This window comes from Thalia democratica, chromosome 8 (assembly GCF_965202585.1).
Source record: "Thalia democratica chromosome 8, ktThaDemo2.hap1.1, whole genome shotgun sequence".
Lineage (NCBI taxonomy): Eukaryota > Metazoa > Chordata > Thaliacea > Salpida > Salpidae > Thalia > Thalia democratica.
Window position 1 is genome coordinate 44,845,628 of NC_139172.1, and position 18,278 is coordinate 44,863,905.

Here is an 18,278-nt window from a genome sequence, read left to right on the forward strand (position 1 = left end):
ATGTTTATATCAAATATTAAAAAAAAAACTTATTTAAGTAAATAAATACTTTTAAAGTTTGACCACGTAAGATCTGTATTATATTTTAATGTCGACAAGAATTAATAACCTTATTAGAAATTGATTTGTTATTCTGAATATTCAGATCATCACACAATAAGTTAATACTGAAATACGTATTTCTATATGTGTGCGTAGTTTAATCTAAAAGTTATTTCTCACATAGTTTCAAAGCTTCATACTATCTTTTTATAAAGTTGTACTATGGATTATTCGATCAATGACTAGATCATGCATAAACATGTTGCAAACATATAATGTATACACATTGATCGTTAGTGTGTTACTTGAATTGATTGTAAGAGCTGAAGTATTTATTTTGTAAAAGTAATCTTGAAACTTTATTATTTGTTTTAATTTTATGCTAAGTTAAAGTTAAACAGCATTTCAAATTATGACTTTTGTATAGCTTTTGTCAAATAAACAATTCAACAAGTGTATAAGTAGTATAAATTTAAAAACAATGTATTTTTTTGATATTTTCCACAAATAACAATTTTTAAGTTTAAAAAAAATGTTGATTCAAATTTTTTTCATTTTTTTAAGCAAACTCACTGTGCATTCAACACTGATAAATTACAAAAATAGTAAACATTAAAAAAACAACTTTGATTTAGCAAGTTAAAATATCTTAAAGCCACTAATTGAATTGAGATATTTAAAAACATATCTGGTGTCAAGAAAACGTGAAAAATTAAATTATAATAGACATCAACTTTAAAAACATAATTTAAAAAGTATATACGTTTATGTAGTTTATTTAAATTATTGTAAGCTGCTTAGTGAGATATGGTAACAAAACTATTTGATTTAGCTGAACCACATCTAGAAATGTATCTTAAAAAATTACAAAATTAAATACCAGACAACTAGCCTTGTGTGAAGTGTTTAAATGCTTATCTGAATTTTAATGGTTAGTATAACGTGAAATGAATAAATAGCGCTAATTTTTTAATTAATTTGATAATTTAATAATTTTGTTAATTTGATACTATTCGTGTCTATAATGCTTTTAATCCGTGTATTTTTGTCAAACTGTTGTGTTTTATTTGAAATGTTGTTTTAATAGCTCGCTAGACCACTTAACATCTCTGCTTATATAATACTGATCAATCATTGTTTTAATAAAACTGTTGCACTGTTTGGATTTTGGTAACCATACAATAGATACACAAAGAACTATATTTTATAAAATCTTTTTGATTTTATTAAGCTGATTTTAGCCTATTGAACACTTTTATTACCAAATATATAAATAGTTATATATACTTTTAGTGTGAATTAATTTCAACTTAACTACTTTAGTTACAAATTATACTTAAAATTGAAGTGTATTTGCAACAGTTGTTTTTAAAAAAGGGCAAACAAATATATACTTTCAAAAGCTGAACAAACAATAATGAGTGTTATGAAAACATACAAGATACTTTCTATTATCAAAACAAACTTGTCTTAATATTTCTGTAGATGAAAGTGGAAACACCATTTGTTTACTTAGTAAGATTCAAAATGCTCTTTTGTTGTTTACAAGATAAAATTCAGTTGTTTTTTTGAAGTTTTCAATTCGTTTATGCTTGTTTACACAAAAAAAAACATTCTAAACTACCAATTGTATGCTTAAAATTAAAGTTATTGTATTCTACTTATTTTTAAAACAAGTGTTTTCAAATAGGTATTTAAAACTTAATCTTTCACAAGTTATTGTCTGTTAAAGTATTTCACGTGTCCTCAACAAAAACTCAGTAGTTTTGTAAACTTTCCACAACAAGCGTGATTACTTGATAGATTTTTTGTCTTGTTGTAAGTTGTTACAATTAACTTGGAATTCAGTCATTGGATTGTCCTTATTTTGTAAATATTTTCAAACAGTCAATTAAAAATGCCTGTTTCAGAATTCAAATCAGTCAAAATTTAAAGCACTTGTGTTTTAAACCTTACAATGAAACGTGAATACAAACTCAGCTTTCCTCTCAATTAGTTGCTACTGTCAGTAGCAATTTACTTGTGATTAATTAAAAACAATTTGAGTTATCGCCTGAAAAAAAACTTGTTAGCTTTTGTTAGTTGCATCCTCTTTAAAATTGGTAAAAATAATTTAAGTTGTTGCAACATAATGTGTACAAACAAAATAGGAATTTTAAATGTTGAACGTAATTAGTTGTTGATTAAAATAAATTTTGACTACAAAACATTAAAAGAGTTACAGCTTTTTAAAACATTTAGATCACTTTTTAAGTTAAACGATGAATTAAACGTAAGTAATAAAAGTATTGTTTTGTTACTGTAATGCCAACTGTAGTGAACACATTTTAAGATTAATAGAACATGACAGAAGTTTCGAGTATTACATCCAATTAGATACTTATTCCAAAAGTGTGTGTTTTCTAACTAAAAAAATTTCAAGTTTGAAATTCATAAAAGGCTCAAGCTGTTTTTTTTTTCATTAAATTTTTCAAAGGCACCAACACTCTTGTACAATAAAAAGGTCGCTCTGGTTATTTCTATTACCAATCGAATTTTGATGATTTCCTGAGTTACCTTGTTGGTTTTTATTGAGAAGAAAGTTCTATTCGATAAAAATCACCTATTTAGCTTATTTGAAAATTGCATTTAGTTTCTCATGATAATTTAAAATTGGTTTCTGACCACATTTGTAAGAAAGTTGTTTGTTTTAAACGCATTTTAGTTTCATTTGAAGTTAATGGGACGGAAGTTAAATTTGCTTTTTTGTTTAAAATTTTTTATTTTGTTTGTAACCAATTGTGAGAATCATTTACATTGATTTTTTTTCAAAGTTCAGTTTTTATGTTTTGGTTGCTAGTTTATTTGAAAAAATATTTTTGGCACTTTAAAAGCAAATCACAAGACACAAGATCAAAAACGTTTATCTGCCAAGCGAAGTTTATTCATTTTTTATTGTTTTTATACAAATATATTGCAAGCCATATCAAAACAGTTTTTGGTCTTTAGAGAGAAGCTGCTGAGGATTTTTGACAACTCAGAACATTTGTTGTATTTTTTTTTGTTATGTATTTTTCAAGTCTCGCCCACGCGATTTTTGGAAATTTTTTTTTAATAAGTCGATTCATAAATTTTAGAGCTCACTGAAAAAGTATCTTGAATTTTTTTAGATTGAAAGATCAGATGCAAGTTTTTTTCAAACAATTGATATTGCAGTGTGGTTTGTAAATGAATTATATTGCGATTAGATAAAAATTATTTTTAATGAGAAGTTTTAAAGCAATAAACTGATCAAGTTGATTCATAAAATTTTGAGTTGACTGGAAAAGAATTTTAAAATATTTGAGTTCAAAGCTACTAGATTTGTATTTGTTCAAGTAGTTATTATTTCAATTTAGTTTGAAAAATGAGTTGTATTATTGAAATATTATTGTAATTAAAAGATAAACATTTTTAATGTGAAATTAAAGCAATGAAAAATGATTGAAGAAAGATAGTCAGTGTTTTAAGTTTAATTTTTTGAATTGTAATTGATTGTTTGCAGTTTTTAGCTAAATAAATCGTTTAGTTTTGCTTTCCATCTTAATTAAATTTTGAAACAAATAAAAAACATTAATTAACCATAAAAAACAAAATAGTATTTATTAATTTAGTTAGAATAAGCTGCAATATAAGTAAAATAATTTCAGAGTTCAGCCCTATTAATGTCCAGCTTTGTAAATAAATATTTAAACAAGTTAAATACCAAGGCTAAAGCATAAAGATGTTGTTTTATCCTAAGCTACTAAGCACCAAATAAATCTAAGTATAAAAGCAAAAATGCAAAAATAAAACCAAGCTGCAACTAAAATACATATTTTTCAAGCTCTACTGAGTTAAGCCATCTTAATGTCGGGACGTAAATAAAAATCTTGTGTTTACGAGTGTAAATGCTAATATTCTAGTATAAAAATATTTTAAAATGTTTAAAGAAAAAGAAATGTTTTGTCAGAAATAAGTTGCGAGTAATATTAAGTTTTTTCCAAACTTGACTTAATTTGAGCCATATTACTGTCATAAATAAACTTCTTGTATATACAAATGTAAATGCTAATATTATAACATGAAAATATTTTAAATTGTTTTTACTAAGCAGGAAAAAAAAGGCAAATATGAAATTAATTTGCAACCAAATTACAATTTTTCCAAACTTAACTTGATTTAAGCCATATTAGTGTCTTAAACATCTTGTACATGCACTAATGTAAATGTAGCATTTGGTTAGCAGTCGCAGTTCATTTATTATTTATTTCAATCCCTTCTCAAAGATACACCGCTATAAATGAAAAGTATATTAGTCTGGAAGTTGTACTGTGGAAGTAGTTTGTATTCCAGATTTAGTTAAGAAGTTTTCTGAAATGATTAACTTATTTGTGTTTATCAAAGTTTTTAAACAAAAACTTTGAGCAAGATTTAAATCTAAAGTGTTTAGTTTTGTATAAGTGAAAAGTGTTTTTATTAGGTTTGAGTAATTTTAATTTCAGATGTTTGTTTATTTGTTTTGACTTTCTAAACACACACTTTAAATCGTTACGGACAGTTTCGTAACAGATTAATTATTTATTATCACTTTATTTGTCACTTAGCTCTGCCAATTTGAGTTTGAGCTAGTTTGGTTAGTTAAGATTTTTTTATATGGATCTTTATTTGAAAAATTTGAGGTTTATAATGGACTTCATCTGAAACAAATTAATTATTCATAAATATAAAGAATGAAAGTCAATGTTTTATTTATTAGATTAAAAGTTGCATTGATTTTTAAAGAATGAAGTTGATTATTTGCATTCAATCTTAAACGTTTTGTGAAATTACACAATGCAACGATCAAAACTTTTGTAACAATGGGTTGAAAGATTTTATTATTTTCTTTTGTTTAAAAAAAAAAAATGCTTTAACAATTGTTAAGAACTCTAGTTTCTAACCGTTTAAATAATTACATTATTGCTGATCGTATAACTTAAGATTGAATAAAATTAGTATGTTTTCCAAGTTAATTAGATATAAAAATTCTTAAAAAGTAATAATTAAATTTGCCATGTTAATAAAATAAAGATTATTTAATACTTGCAACAATAAATAACACGTATTTGTATATCAAATAACATCATGTTACCAATTGAAAAAATATTTAATGTAAAATTTAAATTTATCAAAAGTAGAGTGGCATAAAGGGTAATTAAGCCACCACAAAAACCTTGTAAAAAGTTTCAAAAAAAAGAGGTTTAATCAATTTAAACCTTATTTAGACAATTGAAAGTTTAACATTTTCATCTAGATCAAAAAAAAAATAGTTTGTGGTGTTTAAAATCTTTTGCCTAAATGAATAAACTAAATACAATATAAATATTAAGAATAAACTGATTTCATGATCCTAGCATGCATAACATGAAATAGTTCGACTACTTTTTATCAATAATAAAGTTAAATTTTGAATATATCTAAAGTACACGATCATTTAAAGTATTGAAAAAATTATAACCTAAAATTCCAATAACATACTAATGGTTATAATAGGAATTTTAGTATTTCTGAACTGTTTATTGTAATGGCTACCGTGGCATCACATTTGACTTTCTACAACTCTCAACAACACCAGCAAGAAAGTAAAAGTTCAGATGCCAAGTCAGCATGCTCCGAAATAAGATCAGAAATAAATGTCAAATCCAATTTGGGTTCCAAGTCTAAACCGATTTCCAGACCGAGCCTGGGTTCCAGATCTAATTCAGTTTCAAGGTCCAGTTTAGGCTCCAGGTCTAATCTGGGTTCGATATCTGAACTAGACTCAAAGTTGGAGTTAGGTTCCAGATTTGATCCAGGCTCAAAATCAGAATTTAGCTGTAATTTTGGTTCTAAGTCCAACTTAGGCTCCAGATCTAATTCAATTTCAAGATCTAATTTTGGTTCCAGATCTGTTTTAGGCTCCCGATCGGAATTGGGTTCAGATTACAGTCTATCTGACATTGAGGACGGCCTTCACGACAATAGTTTCCCCATGCTGAAACGACCCGCGATGCTGAAATACCAAATTACTCCGAAAAACTCCCCAAAAAGAAAATCAGCTCTGGTGTCACCCAACGCGCTGTGGATATCCAATAGGAATGTTTCTCCCATGAAAGCCAGACACCACTCACAGTTGTTGATAAACTTAAAGAAAAGCAACAATTCACCACTAAGTGGAAAAATAAACCAGTCGAAATCGGAGGATAAATTAGCATTTGAATGTGTAGAAATTGATCAACTTGACTCAAAAATTAGAAGTAGTGACAACTTACCAATCATAGCAACAAATAATACTACAAATGCTGACGATGAAAAGCCAGAAAGTATAAAATCTCAAAACAACCAACTACCATTGATTGAAAACACAAACGACTCACAAATACAAATTGACAAACCAGAAACTTCCCCTAAACCAAAAGTGAAAAGAAGATTGTTATCCGACAACATAACAACCATCAACACGAACGTGAACAACAACCGGCCCCGATCGATGAGCAGTGGCACTGTTTTGGACATATCGGGCAAGAAATCACTGACATTGGACTCGCAAGGTCTGATCAGGTTTAAGGCCGGGGAGAACGTCACACAAGCAGACAGGTACCAGTTGGCGTTGCTGACGTACCAGAAGAGTCAGGAAAAGTACAAGAACCTGCCTAAAAATGGTAAAAAGGAAGAGGATTATTTTGTAAGGAACAGCATGTTTGATCTGGGTAATACCGGCCAAAAAAGCCCCATGCTGGAGAATGTACCCAGGAAAAGGTTCGCCAACCACAACAACTCTATGAAAAAGCACCACAGCATGCTGAAGGAGTCGACCTTCGAGCCGATTTACGAAAACTCGCTGGCGTTGGACTACCGCAGCTTGTCAAAGAACAACTGGTGCACGCTGCGAAAATCGTTCAGGCGGAACCAGACGCTGAGAAAAACCCCCGCTTTTGAAACCGACGAGGTGACCGACATCGACTCGTTCATATCAGACGATAAAAACGACGAGATAAGCTCTTTTGATTTCGTAGATGCTGACAACGTCGATTACGATGAGGTCGTTTGGAAAAACGAGGGAAGAAGGGGCAGTCAGTTGTCTACTGAGGACGGGAACAAATTTATAGTGTCCTCGCCCAATGATGTAGAAGAAAATAAAGATGATAATGATGAAGAGCAGAAAGTTTTCAAAACCAACCTGAGGACTTCGACCAGGATCAGGGCGAGAAACAAAAACGGGAGAGCTTTCTTGTTTCCCACTGTGAGGAAAGGTGCTTCGAGAAAGTCTTCATTGAGCGCCGACTTGTTTGAAAAACCTGATGGTAACAGAACAAACTCAAGGAGAAATTCCAGGAGGAGGGTGGATCCGCTTGATATGCTGCAACTGCCCACCCCGCCCCATTACTTGACCAGGAAGCAGTCGAACGGTCTTTTCGTGTTTCCGGACCCGCCTAAAGATATTGAGCAAGTTGTAAATGGATTGGGAATGAGTACAGTGAAAACTGCTGAGAAAGAACGGTATTTTGTAAAAGAAAGCCAACCGAAACGTGAAATTAAAACTTCAAAATCTGCTGGATTTCTTCCGAATATTAGAAAGCAAAACAACCATCTTAACTTTAAACCAACAAACGATATTAATATAACTGCAGATTCGTATTTAAATTTAAACAACGATGAGGAAGATTACGTTGATTATGACAAGTTCTACTCAGAATCTAAGGAACCGCAAAATAAAGTTTCTCAGATGCCCGACAAACTGGAAAATGAAATAGACGCAAACATCAAAAAAATCAAGAAGGCGTTCAAAGATCACAACAGGCTGAAGTCTAAAAGCAGCAAGAACTCTAAGGGCAAAAACTCAAAGAAAAAATCCAAAAACACAAATAATATCATCTCAGGTTTTTCCCCCAATTCGAAAAAGTTTGCCAGTTTAGGCAAGTACGAGGGCAAGAAAATAAACTTGAAGAAAAACGCCACATTCGCCCACTCTATTGGCAACATCCACTCGTGCGCGACGAAAGATTTTCAACCAATCAAGGACAAGAGATCAAGCTGGAAGTCCAGACTCTTCAGGTCTATGAGCAAATTGAAATTGTCGAACAGTGTGAATACTGAATGCAGGATTTCTGTGCCGTTGATGGATGATAAGAGGTTCAGCAGGGCTGAGAAGGAGCTGATTGTTGACAAGCTCACTTGCAAAAATAAAATTAATTCGGAATTTTGCAAGTTTATGAAGTTTGATAGTAATTTTTGTGTGGATGTTCCCACGAATGGTTTGAAAGGTAAAATTAAATGTGTGATGTATTTTTTAGTTCTTTAAAGTGCGGTTTTGTATAACAAACCTTTTTTTTGTTTATTTTATACTAAGTTATTAAAATAACCTTTATAAATATTATGAATTTTGACAATTATTGAACAGCTGCCACAATAAAAAATTATAATTTAATGTAGATCACCAGACCTATGTAAACAAAAATAGTTAGTATTACTGAAATTAAAACTAGTATTTTACATTTTTATTGGGTCTATCTAATTTGGCATTGTATTTTTAAAGTATTCTTACATAAATAGAAAATACTAACATATTAAACTTATATATTTGATTAAGGTTTGTTTTCTAGCCAACAAAAATATAACTTAGTTGTAGTTCCTTATATTTGTTTGTTTTGTCATCAAAACTCACGCTCGTAAAATTTAATCCTTCTCACATGCTTTCAAGTGTGCCTGTAATTTTTATTGATTTTTAAAATACTTAACACAAGTTTTATACTTCAAATGTGGTTTATATGAAATACTATTGAGAAAATAAAGATAAACCTAAACTAGTGTATAAGTAAGTCAAACAAATATCACCTCTTAAAAACCGAAACCTCATAAAGATAATTGTATAAAACACAATAATAAAGTTTAAACACTCATTTTTAAATAGTTTTTGAGGTATTTAAACCTTTAAAAATGTTTGTTCATTTAACTCTTTATGACGTAACTATTTTTAGCTAGATATTTAAAAAAAGGCTTTATACATAACTAAAAATTTATACAATGTTCTGATCTGTTTTTTGCAACCTTATTCTGAATATGTGCTAAATGAAATTAATCAATCAAGTTTATCACTTTTAAAAAATGAGTGATTTGTATTTAAACTTTGTAATAAAAACCAGTACCAAAGTAAAATTTTTTATAAAACATAATAAAATCAACCTTAATGATTTTGCTCATTTTCCTTTGATTTAAAAAGCTCAATAGAATCATAATTATCCATAAAATCATTGAAATTGTGATTAAAACTAAAAACACTATTTTAACAAAATCCCCTCACACGAAACAGATCACAGCAACCAGCAAGCTGGGCACCAGAAGAAGCAGCACCAACCGGCCCCACCGGTACCCTCGATGCACAACAGGCCTCCCATGCCTACAGTACCCACCGGCAACAACCTCACCGTAACCGATGTCAAGGTTTGGTTTTGTTTCCTATACCTGAAAAATTATACCTGAAAAATAACTATTGATATCTTAGTTTTTCTACGTGAAAAAATTAAAATTAATAAGCTAACTTACAATTCAAAAGTTAAGTAGTTTACATTCAATAACATATTTTGTTGTTTTATTTTATTATTTTAAGTGTCTGTACATTTATAAAAATCTCACTGTGACTAATGTTAAAGTTTGATTTTAGTATAAAATTATTTATTAAAAAAATTATATACAAGGTTTTGAATATGTAAAAAAATAATTAAATTAACAACCTCGTTGCGGCCAATTTTAAGGTTTGCTTTTATTATTTTATTATACATTTCAAAAAGTACTAAAGATATTTTAATTTTTCCGCATGTAAAGAATAAAAGTTAATAAACTTCGTTGTAATCGCTGGTTACTTTTTTTAATTAAAAAATTTTTAGGTTCTCTTCAGTTATATAAAAATATTGAAGTCATTCATTTGAAACTATATTAGCATTTCTTATAATTATTCGTTAATTAATATCATGCATTTACGTTATATAAAATTTCTTGTGTTTCTGGGCACTAATAAATGCATTGTGACAACTAGTCTCACGCCAAGAAAATAAAGTTATTGCTAAAGTGTGATTAATTAGTCTATTAAAATATATATTTGAAAATGAGAAGAGTACGCAAAAAAATAAATTTAATAATGTTAATGTTACTTAATCACAAAAGTTGTTTAAAGTTTTTAGCATGAATTAGTTTTACACAGAATTTTTTTTTTGCTAGATTTTTAAACAATTTCCAGCATAGAATTTTAAATTAATGATAAAAAAATGAAATTTCAGCCGAGCAAAAAAGACAAAAAGAAAAAGAAGAAAAATAAAGGGATCAGCAAAAGTGACATTAGTATGCCTTCTTCTTTCAAGTTTGTTATATTTTTTATTATTAAGACTAGTTTTTTTTTATAAAATATTGTAGTACGTTTAGGAGTTTGCAATTAAATTTTATTTAATTTAAAACCTGTGTTGAAAATTTAGTATGCTAAGTGTAGTAAAAACTGTAACTATAATTTTATAAAAGTTTTTTGAATCATTTAATAAACTTAATTATTTTGATTCTTTAATACTTCCAAAATAAAAAGTTACTGTATGCGAGTAACAAAAGAATTATTATATTAATTTTTTTAACATTTGGTAAGCTTTTCAAATGGTTAAATTTTAATCAAAACCAACTTAAATCATGTATTGCAATTATGATTGAACAAAAGAAGATTTTTATATTAAATATTTTTTTTTAAAGACACATTCATCACGTTGGGTTTGACCCGGAACAAGGATTTGATGTGAGTTTTGTTTTTATTATTATTAAAATAAATTTAAAAGTCTTTAAGTTTAGTTTTTTCAGTAGTAATTATTTTTTCACATATTTTAAAAACCTGGTGGCGGTAATTTCAAAGGTAAAGCTGTTAGCCGTCGTTTAATGAAACAGTCTTTATTGGTAGAATTAGTGTGTTTAGTTTAATTTTTTTTTATTAAAAAACTTATTAATTCTTAAAGTTTCAAAATATTTAAATAAAATTTTTCAACTTCTTTCTCGTAAAAACTCCTAACGGTCAGCATCGGTCAAAGTTATTTTTATTTGGTCACAAACTGTCAAAGCTATTTAAAATTGAATTTATTAATAAAAGCGCAGCTTATTCAGTATAATCCTCATGATGTTAGGCAGCTGGTTTCCACAGCTTTTATGACGTAATAATCGGTGTAGCATGCATATGATGCTGAAATGTTTAGATTATTTTTTATTTCTTTTAGTTGAAGCACTTCTTTTTAACTTAGAAGAGATTACTATGATGTCTCGTAGACATTATCATTTAAAATTTCAAAAAAGTGAATCAAAATAGTTTAAGTAAATCTAAATGGCCACCCCTTCAAACCTTTAAAAAATGAATTCATGTATTTCCTTTTTTTATTACTAGCAATGCTTCAATATGCTCATTTTTATACCTTTTCAACGGCTTATAAATATAAAAGTCATACATTGTATAGTACATTGTTTTAGTACTTTCTAGCTTGTAAACAATTTTTACCTACTAACAGTGCAGGTGAAACACTAACTCACATTTTAAAACAGTAATATAGTAAACAGAAATTATTGTTATTTTTTTTAATGTAATCTCAGTAAATCTTTTATTTTATTTTATTTTTTCTACTCCTTTTCTTGTATCGTACTTCCATCTGAATTATTAGTCAGTATGTGACTTAATAATTTAAAATTACGTTTTAAAACCCAAACAAATGCAAAGTTTAACAAAAATTTTATAAGTAACAGAAAACGTTTTACTTATAAATGAACAGGGTTGCCAAAAAACCTGGAATTTGACAATTAAGGCTAAAAACCTGGAAAAAATTAATACTTTGAACAAAATATTAAAAAGAAAGACTTATTTTTCTAATAAACAAACTCTCCCTAACAGTTGGCAAAGGTGGACGGAGCAGTCAAGGACTTGCTAGCATCGGCTGGAGTCACTGAAAAACAGATGCAAGATCCGAGCACTAAAGATTTCGTTTATGACTTCATTCAAAAACAAGGAGGACTTGACGCAGTTAAAAAGTTTTATATTGTTTTAATATTTTGTTAAAGAATTGTATATGACTCAATACATATATGAGGAGGACTTGACGCAGTTAAAAAGTTTGATATTATTTTGATATTTTACTAAAAAATTTATATGACTCAAACATATATGTTATTAAAAAGTTTGAATTTTTTGATGCGGTATTAAAAGTATTTTACTCTTATAGGTTATTAGTTTTGAAAACATTTTTTTTATAAGTTAAATTGAATAACTCTTGAAATTATTTGAGTTTGTATAAAATTTTTTACTGTATCAACATTTTACCACAATATTTTTGAAACAGTTGTTCTGTAAATTATGAAAAAAATTTGTTATAAAAATGATTGTAAATACAAAAAATTTTGAAATAATTAAATCATATTCGTTTAGTTACAAGTGCGAAAACAAAACACCCCTCACTAGAAATTTGACCAAAAATCCCCTAAAACAAAATTATTTCTACAGGGATCAGGAAATTCGAATGTCGAGGAGGGCGCCACCTCCCGTTCCCGCGCAAAACACGGGGATTTCCCAGCAACGAGGCCACGCCCCTCCACCGCCACCGCCCAGGAGCGACGGAAGAAACGCGCCGCCGCCTCCGCAGAGAAACAGCGGGGTTTGTTTTTATATATATACGTAAAATTAAAATACGCAAGTATACATATATGTATATATATACAAAGTAAATTTTTCTCTAGTTTTTACGATGGCTGTAATTTTAAGTATATTTTCAGTTTTGGTAGTTTTATTTGTAAATATATTTCATTTTTTAATATATACTCCATAAGTTATAACTATATATGTACAATGTTGAAAACTGACATTGGTATGACAAAAAAAAGTACAGTTTTTAATTTTTGTGATTTTTTAACTATAAATTTAGAATTTTCTGATTGCTGCCATGAGTGAAATATATTTAAATAAAGTAGTTATAATATTTAAAACTTCATGCTAGACTCATGAAGACGTTGGTGTAAAAACCAATTTACCAATCTTGTATTTTCGAAAAATCAGTCACGTTAACTCTGTTATTAGGCAGTGTTCACTGCTGTCAGTATATTGTGGTTTGCTTTAAATCGAACAATAAAAAGTTCTCAAATTAAATAGTCTTAAGTAGATATATATTTTATTTCACAATTTTTTTGAAAATAAAATATATTACTATCAGGCAACTAATTTCTCTATTTACTCATCACACACATGTTCAGTTCATCACTATAGTAACCAATCAATTAACTTTATCCAGGGTCCACCGCCGCCGCCACCCAATCGCCGCCCGCCCACCAACAGAAATCCCCCGCCCCCACCGCCGCAACGGGTCAATCACAATCAAACCAGGCAGAACAGGGGAATTCCCCAACACGCTCAAAACAACAGAGGAGTACCAGCTCCTCCTCCGGTTTGTTGATAATTATCATTTAGTGTATCAAGTAAAAAAGTATATGTTTTAATCGTTGTAAGATCAACTACCGGTTTTATAAATGTTTATTTTTTAATTAAAGTAAAATAAATATTGTGTAAGTATATTTTTTTGTATTGGTTTTTTACGTGAAGCTTATGTTTATCTCCTTCCAACTTATTAGACAGTTTGTCAAAGTTTACAATTAGTTACGGAATCAACCATGTTTCAAAAACTAGTTGTTATTAAATAAATTTACAGGTTTCAATGCAAGGAATTCCCCCACCACCTCCCGCACCAGTTGGAATTCCCCCTCCGCCTGCAGTACAACAGGGAATTCCCCCACCGCCCCCAGCTGCCAACATCAAACCTAGCTTACCGCCAGCTCAGTCTGGAAGGAACGATCTGTTGAGCCAGATCAGGCAAGGAGTGAGTTGTTTGAATATACGTGGATAAATAACTTTAATTTTAGTTAAATTAAGTGCTTCAGAAATGCATATTTAGTATTATCTTTTATGTCGGTGACTTTTTTCTAATTTATTTTAAAATATTGTAAATATATTTATTACGTTTTAAGATAACTTTATAGGTCATAAACTGACTTGCAATTAATTAGTTTTTTGCTTCTGTTTTTAGTTCTTTCTTGCAACTTTGTAAGGAATCTTCTTTACTTGTCCTCATTTTAAATGTTTAAATTGTAATATATTTACATTATGACGTCACCACAGAAGGGATTGAAAAGCGCGGGAGAGAGGAAGTTGGCTGATAAGGCGCCATCTAGTGCTGGTAGCGGAGACGGTAGAAGCGCTATGTTGGAACAAATCAGGGGAATTCAGCTTGGCAACAACGGACTTAAACCAGTAAGTTGTATTTCTTTTAAGCATATATATCTGTGTCTTTCGTTATTGTATTTGTTGGAGCAAATAGGGTTAATAATGGACTTTAGCCAGTTAGTAGTTGTTTGTTTATGACTTGATTACTTGTGAGTTTTTGTACAATAGCGTAGTTTAAACTGAATAGAGACTTATACCGAATTGTAACCAACATTATTGAACAGATAACTCTTATATCAACCCAATCCTTTTATGGTTGCTAGAGGCTATTTAATTTTTGCCCTTAATCTTTATATGCCCAATACTTAGCCTTAACCCTTTATGTGGTAGATTTAAAGTTACACGTATCCTGGAAAAATAGTGTATCTAATTATTTTTACACTCTGAGTAAAGTTTACAACGTTTCTCTAACTTTAATCCTTATCTATTCTATATCTTTTATGTCTATTAACAAAATACAAAATATCCTTTACAAAATATAAGTAACCTTTTATATATAGCATATAACCCTTTAAAAACTTCTAGATTTAATCTGACAAGTAACTTTTAAGATAAGTTACTGCTCATTTAACTGCGAGTTGTTTTTTTTGTGTGTACAACTATATAAACACTTGATTGTAAAGCTCTAAGACACAAAAATTTATTTTTGGGTATAACATTAATTGTGTTAATTTATATTAACAAATATCGAAATGAGTAATTGACAGCGCAGTTTTCATTTTTTTATAATTTAAACACAGGTATCAGATAGAAAATATATAAACATACACCACTATCAAGTGTTTTTAATAATAAATTAATATCACAGGTATCAGAAAGAGTAAAATATAGCGAAGTAGAATCGCAATCATCATTATTTATTTACTTGTATATAATATTTATTTTATCAACAGGTATCGGAACGTGTTATTGACAGCGAAGTAGAATCGCAATCATCTGGAGGAGGTGGTGGAATTGCTGATGCATTGAAAGCTGCTCTTGAATCCAGAAACAAAACTATTCATGCTGGTAAGATTTATTAAAAATTATTATTTTTATTTCAAGTATATTAGTATTATAATTACAAAAGCTCTTGAATCCAGAAATAAAACTATTCATGCTGGTAAGTTTATTTGTTATATGCTTATAAAAGTTTTGGTAACCATGTCAGTTTGTTTCTATTCATAATTAATGTTTTATATATAAGTTATTGATAAAATTCGACTTTGAAAATAACATAATATACGTTTCATAAAAGTTTTACTAAAATTGAATTATTTTTTCTGATATGGTAATATATTTATATAAATAGTATTTACTAATTTTTATTTGTTCATGCTAGTTTGTTCACTTGTTTGAAAATATTATTAAAGTTATAATAATTGTATACCTTTTTTTAAATTGAAATGTAGTTTTAGGCGTTTTTTTCAATTTATATATTCACCAAAAAATTGCTTGTAAATTGCTAAATGACGTAATCTTTCAAAAGTTCGCATTTTCTTTTGATATTTTTTTTATAAATCTGAACAAAAATAGAAAACGATAATTACCAATTTTTTTTAATCTGGTTACCTCAAAATTTGTAAGTTAACAAACTGTTGACTAGCTTGAAAAAGTATATAAAATCCAAAAAACAATGATAATAGTTATTAAAATATCACTTAAGTCAGAAAGCTGTTCGTCACAGTATTTTTATAGAGATTTAAAATTTAGTTTTTTTTATTTCTTACATTATTCATGTTTTTTCACTTCAAACCATGCACCAGGTCTTTTATAATTTAAAACTATAACTACAACTATTTTGTACTGTATTGATCACATTTCTTTCTATCGGACTTGCATTCAAAATTTGTTTCTTGTTATGGATTTTCAGCTAAAAAAACACAGATAAGATATTAAAATTGGTTACTCTTTTCAGATTCTGACGACAGTTCAAACGAATCAGATGACTCTGAATGGGATGATTAAATAAAAATAAATAAAATTAATTAATTTAGTATGTTATTTGAAAACAGTGAGTTTTGAATTGCCGAAAATATCGCGACAGAAAACCTATCAAATAAAAACGTTGTTAACTAGAAATACATTTTTTACTTTGGTTTTTATTATGACTTCGTCCTCTAAATTTTATATTAATAAATCGTTCAAATGGTGTATAAGAAAAAGATATTTTATTTTTGACACTAATTGAGTTTTTTATCTTAAAATTGTGTTTTTTTTTCTGACACTTTATAATTTTAACGGCAGTTTACGCTTTTATATTACTAATAACTTTCACTAAATTAATTGTAATTAAAAGTTTACGTTTCACTTTTCAAGCCCTTAGAAAAATATTTAATACCAAACTAACTTTGATTTGCGGAAATAAATATTTTTCGTTTTATATATATTTTTTCTCTATATAGGGCTGTTGAACGCGTATATATTATTACTTTGTTTATTTTAGTCCTTTTTACTATCTTTCTCCTTTTTTCAATTAATAAACTTTCACTAATTTATATTTCAAGTTTTATTTAATTTTTAAAGAGATGTGTTGTACAGGTAAATTATTTTTTAATGAATACTTTATCTACTATAGCAAAAAAAGTGTTTTAATATATATTTTAATTGATTATAATGAAACAAAACTTTATAATTATTTTATAAAAGACTAGAACTAATGGATGATATCTGTTTATATAAAACATTTGCCTAAAGCAGGGTTTCCCAAACTCATTTACTAAATCGCCCCCTTTTCAGTAATTTGAAAAAAAAATCGCCCCCCACGATTTTACAAAGTAGTTTTTCTTTTGAGTACAAACTTTTGAGCTAAAAAAAGTTGTGTTCGAAATGTAATTGAGTCTGGTACTTCTTATGCACGCACTTTTGTGTTCAAAGTAGTTTACAGGGCTTCAAAAAATAATTTACAGTTATTTTCTTAGAAGCCCAGTAAAGTGTATTAAAATACTTAATTATTAAAAAGCCTTGTGTAATCTGTAATCAATCTTGTTTAAATATGAACTGTTTTGAAACTAATGAAACTTTTAGGTCAGTGGTGGACAACTTTTGTAGTCAGCAATTCATGTTTAGTAAAATATCTTTTCTAGTTTCAACTCGTTAAAAAAAATTAATTGCGGGCTGCATGATTTAAAAAAATAAAAAATAAGAAAATTAAAAAATTCGAGCAAATTGGAATAAAATGATTTATTATCATTGTGATCTAGGAAATACTTTTGTGAACTGAAAACGAAATGAAACCGTATTTCAAAATATTAAGTATCAAAAAACTAAATTTTATATATTTTGCACAAGTAGTTTTCAATTTACTTAGCGGGTCAAAATTCAACTGGATCTGTGACTGGATCTGAGCCATACGTTACCCATCTGAAATTTAAACTGAAACCTGACATTATAATAATATCACATATAACAAATTTCGGACATTTAGAAGTTAATACTAAGTAACTTATTTAAGCCGCACAAAATACTTAAATTATTTTATAAATAGGCATATTTTAAAATAACTATACCAGAGATTAAAAAACTATAAAATAATGAACAGTTTATTTCACACATAATAGAATAAAAATTAAAAAATAATTTCTGATCTAGTTTGAGGAAGTTTGACCGACTGGTTGATTATCTCACATGAAAAGTGGTTTCATCAACAGCTTCAGTTAATGTAGAAAATTTATTAATTTCAATGCTAAGATATATTGTAAGCAATTTAGTTGTAAAGTTAAAAATTTAATTTTAAACTTTTTAAACTATTTGTTTCGTAGTACAACACCATGAAATAGTATTTGACTTGGAATAATCATTACGGAACTAAACCTAAATTCTAACAATTTTTTTGTTTAATTAAATTCAAAAAAAAATCCTATGTTTTACAGTGAATTCTGTGAACAGAAAGTAATTAATTAAAAAAAAAAACTTTTAACTAGGTTAAAATATTGTTTTGTAACTGTAGCAGTCTTTTTTGTGG

General features: G+C 28.4%; 1 protein-coding gene across 1 annotated transcript in view; it reads left to right on the forward strand.

Annotated features, from left to right (window-relative positions):
- The window catches only part of LOC145842414 (uncharacterized), a 29,661-nt gene extending 12,862 nt beyond the window's left edge, over nt 1-16,799 (forward strand). Inside the window, exons 5-14 of the mRNA XM_082949852.1 lie at nt 9,371-9,501; nt 10,335-10,414; nt 10,789-10,831; nt 11,963-12,099; nt 12,569-12,719; nt 13,350-13,502; nt 13,764-13,931; nt 14,231-14,362; nt 15,229-15,343; nt 16,233-16,799. Coding sequence (XP_082805978.1) covers nt 9,371-9,501; nt 10,335-10,414; nt 10,789-10,831; nt 11,963-12,099; nt 12,569-12,719; nt 13,350-13,502; nt 13,764-13,931; nt 14,231-14,362; nt 15,229-15,343; nt 16,233-16,282 — 1,160 coding nt within the window. The 3' untranslated portion in view covers nt 16,283-16,799. The remainder of the gene's footprint in view (nt 1-9,370; nt 9,502-10,334; nt 10,415-10,788; nt 10,832-11,962; nt 12,100-12,568; nt 12,720-13,349; nt 13,503-13,763; nt 13,932-14,230; nt 14,363-15,228; nt 15,344-16,232) is intronic.
- Nucleotides 16,800-18,278: the final 1,479 nt, after the last annotated feature.